The 2,927-nt window shown below is 35.3% G+C and overlaps 1 protein-coding gene across 1 annotated transcript; it reads left to right on the top strand.

Annotated features, from left to right (window-relative positions):
• The first annotated feature begins 435 nt into the window (after positions 1-435).
• Positions 436-2,503, top strand: LOC103967120 (salicylate carboxymethyltransferase). Its single transcript, XM_048581106.1, has 4 exons — positions 436-596; positions 745-1,143; positions 1,253-1,513; positions 1,910-2,503. Exons 1-4 carry the CDS (start codon positions 522-524, stop codon positions 2,267-2,269), a joined length of 1,095 nt encoding a protein of 364 aa, XP_048437063.1. The 5' UTR covers positions 436-521; the 3' UTR covers positions 2,270-2,503.
• Positions 2,504-2,927: the final 424 nt, after the last annotated feature.

Here is a 2,927-nt window from a genome sequence, read left to right as displayed (position 1 = left end):
ACTAAAGAGTAATGTTAAAGAGATTAAATTTTGTAAATAAATAACATAGAAATTGATGATAGAATTATTACTTTAATGTTGATTAACGAGCTTATTTTTATTAGTGACACATCATTTAATTTGCAAATTAGTTTACCTAGCAATTCTCTTCACAAAACTCACAGAAAATATTAAGTTACTTGTCTACTAACATATCATATTCTTTTAGGTTGTGATGTACTAAAACTTACAGAGAGCGGGAACATCATCACTTAGTGTTACCATTATATGTATAATATGTGTGATGACATAATTGATATGTTTTACATCTAGAATATATTGATTAAAAACAAATAGTATGATAATTTTATTGTAATAATAATATCGAGTAACAGGGTTCCAAGTACACAAAAAATACTATATACCTAATAACACGCAAGCTGCATGAGGTAAGCATTTTGCTATAAATATGCAGCTCTTATAGCAGAACAGGCACCAGAATTAAGAGTGTAGAGAAGCATTATTTGAGAACACAAACAAAAATGGAGGTAGAGCAAGTGCTTCACATGAATGGAGGAATTGGGAAAAGAAGCTATGCAACCAACTCTCTGCTTCAAGTTAGTCAGCATCTGTTTCTCTATTTCTTTTTTTGTCTCTGTGTGAACTTTCCTAGTTGATCATATTCGATTTTAATGATATTTTTTTAATATGACGGGAACTTGTTTTCATAAAATTAAGAACTTTTTGATAATGAATTTATGTCAGAGAGCTGTGATTTCGATGGTGAAGCCCATAGTTAAGGCAAGCATAGAGCAGCTTTGCAGCACACTCTTCTCTGACTGTTTGAAAATAGCAGACTTGGGATGCTCTTCCGGACCCAACACCCTTTTGGCGGTATCAGATATCATACACAACATCCATGCCACCTTCCAAAAACTGAACCGTCCGTCTCCTTCACTCCAAGCCTTCTTGAATGATCTTCCCGGGAACGATTTCAACACTGTGTTCAGGTCCTTGCCAGGGTTCTACAAGAAACTTGAGGAAGAACAGAAATTGGGGCCATGTTTCATTACTGGAATGCCTGGTTCATTCTATGGCAGGCTCTTTCCAAACAATTCTCTCCACTTTGTTCACTCTAATTATGCCCTTATGTGGATCTCTGAGGTGTGAATTGTTTTTTTTTTTTTTTTAACCCCTCATACACTTACTAATATTTTTCGTGGTGGTTTAATTAATCATGGTATTTATTATTATGATAAAACGTACTGTGTAGGCTCCGAAAGGTTTGCTGACCAAGGAAGGAGAGGGACTAAACAAGAAGAACATATGCATAGCAAAAGCAAGCCCATATGCTGTGTATATGTTGTATTTGGAGCAATTCAAAAAGGACTTTACAGTGTTTTTGAGGTCACGAGCAGACGAGCTCGTCCCCGGAGGAAGTATGGTCCTCACCACAATGGGCAGCATAAAGAGCCATGACCCACTTTGCATTTGGGAAGTTGTCGGACTCAAACTCAATGATATGGTTTTAGAGGTAATGTGTGGCCTAGATAATTAAACCCAAATGTCTATGTACCAAATAGGAACAAAATAAAAGCAACTAAATATGAACCACATAAGTTTATGACCACCATCGCAAGTTTATGGCCATTTTTTAAGTGCATCTCTAATTGAGATGGAACCAATGAAAAAACAAATAAATAAAATTGCTGATAGAGTTACAAACTGAGGGATACATTTTAATTGACTTATTATTCTAAAAAATTACAAAACACATCCTATATATAACGAAAACTAAAAAGCAGCCTAAAGCAAACCCTAATCTTAACGACAAGGAACCCTAATTTCCCAACAAAGTCTTAAAATGTACTTGTTTCCTTCAATAACTACTTTACTAATTACTAACATTATTTAGTTAGATGAATTTCAGGGTTTGATTGAGAAGGAAAAACTGGAGATCTTCAATCTGCCATATTATGCACCAACAACAAAGGAGGTTGAAGATGTAATCGAGGCTGAAGGATCTTTTACTTTGCAAAGCCTTGAAGTTTTCAAAAATGATTGGGACTCTTATATAAAGCATGCTGACAGTGGCCTTGATAAAAAGGCAAGGGCTGCCATACTTGCCACTGAGATAAGGGCTGTGGGAGAGCCTATTCTGGCAACCCAATTCGGAGAAGCAGCTATGGACGATTTGTTTCACCGGTTTGAAGAAGATGTCCTTGAACACATGGAAATGGAGAATTGCCAATACATTAACCTGGTTATCTCGTTGACAAAGAAGCATTGAACAAGATGAATATGCAAGAAATGACAACGTGGTTTAGGCTATATTGTTCTTTTTATCATTCTGCATTTCATGTTTTGTACTTCATTATAAGAAATAAATGTGCTTATTACTCTTTAAGTATTGTAGAAGATCAGCAATCTTGCAGTAAAAGAGGAAGATGAACCGAAGAGACAGAGCGCTTTTGTCTTTGTATGTATCTTGGAAAACATAAATAATTATGAGGAGTGTTTAGTATATATCCCGATAACACTTAAACAATTCTCTAACAAACTCCTAACTGAAGCTGATTTAAGAAACCATGTGTCTCTATACTGTTAACACCCCTTGAGAAATTTTAAATGTAACCAGAATACTTGTCACTTGATATATCATGTGTTATAATACGGGTGAGCAACATGATTGAGAGGAAGTATACAAATACCATTTCCAAGCCTTGTCCAGCTCTGTTCTAATAGCAGTCCAAGTTTTGAGGATTACTAGTTGTAATAGCAGTCCAAGTTTTGAGGACTTAAGAATGTATTAGGACTATATTGATTCACGTGTTTAATAAGATTGAATTGTTTGTCCTTAGCTGATTCTAATAGGAGATCAGTTAGGAGAACATTTAGTATATAAACGTTGATCACTGCTCTTGCAATTCCCCTGCTCATTCTGTATC

Source organism: the organism of the source record quoted next, unplaced genomic scaffold (genome assembly GCF_019419815.1).
Source record: "Pyrus x bretschneideri cultivar Hongxiangsu unplaced genomic scaffold, Pyrus_bretschneideri_v1 Contig16, whole genome shotgun sequence".
Taxonomy (NCBI): domain Eukaryota; kingdom Viridiplantae; phylum Streptophyta; class Magnoliopsida; order Rosales; family Rosaceae; genus Pyrus; species Pyrus x bretschneideri.
Note: the sequence above shows the minus strand (reverse complement) of the source record. Positions and strands in the feature narration are given on the sequence as shown.

Coding starts and splice junctions, on each gene's coding strand:
- LOC103967120 (XM_048581106.1), top strand. CDS start 522: ATGGAGGTAGAGCAAGTGCTTCACATGAATGGAGGAATTGGGAAAAGA. Junction 1,144..1,252: donor CCCTTATGTGGATCTCTGAG/GTGTGAATTGTT, acceptor CGTACTGTGTAG/GCTCCGAAAGGTTTGCTGAC. Junction 1,514..1,909: donor TCAATGATATGGTTTTAGAG/GTAATGTGTGGC, acceptor GATGAATTTCAG/GGTTTGATTGAGAAGGAAAA.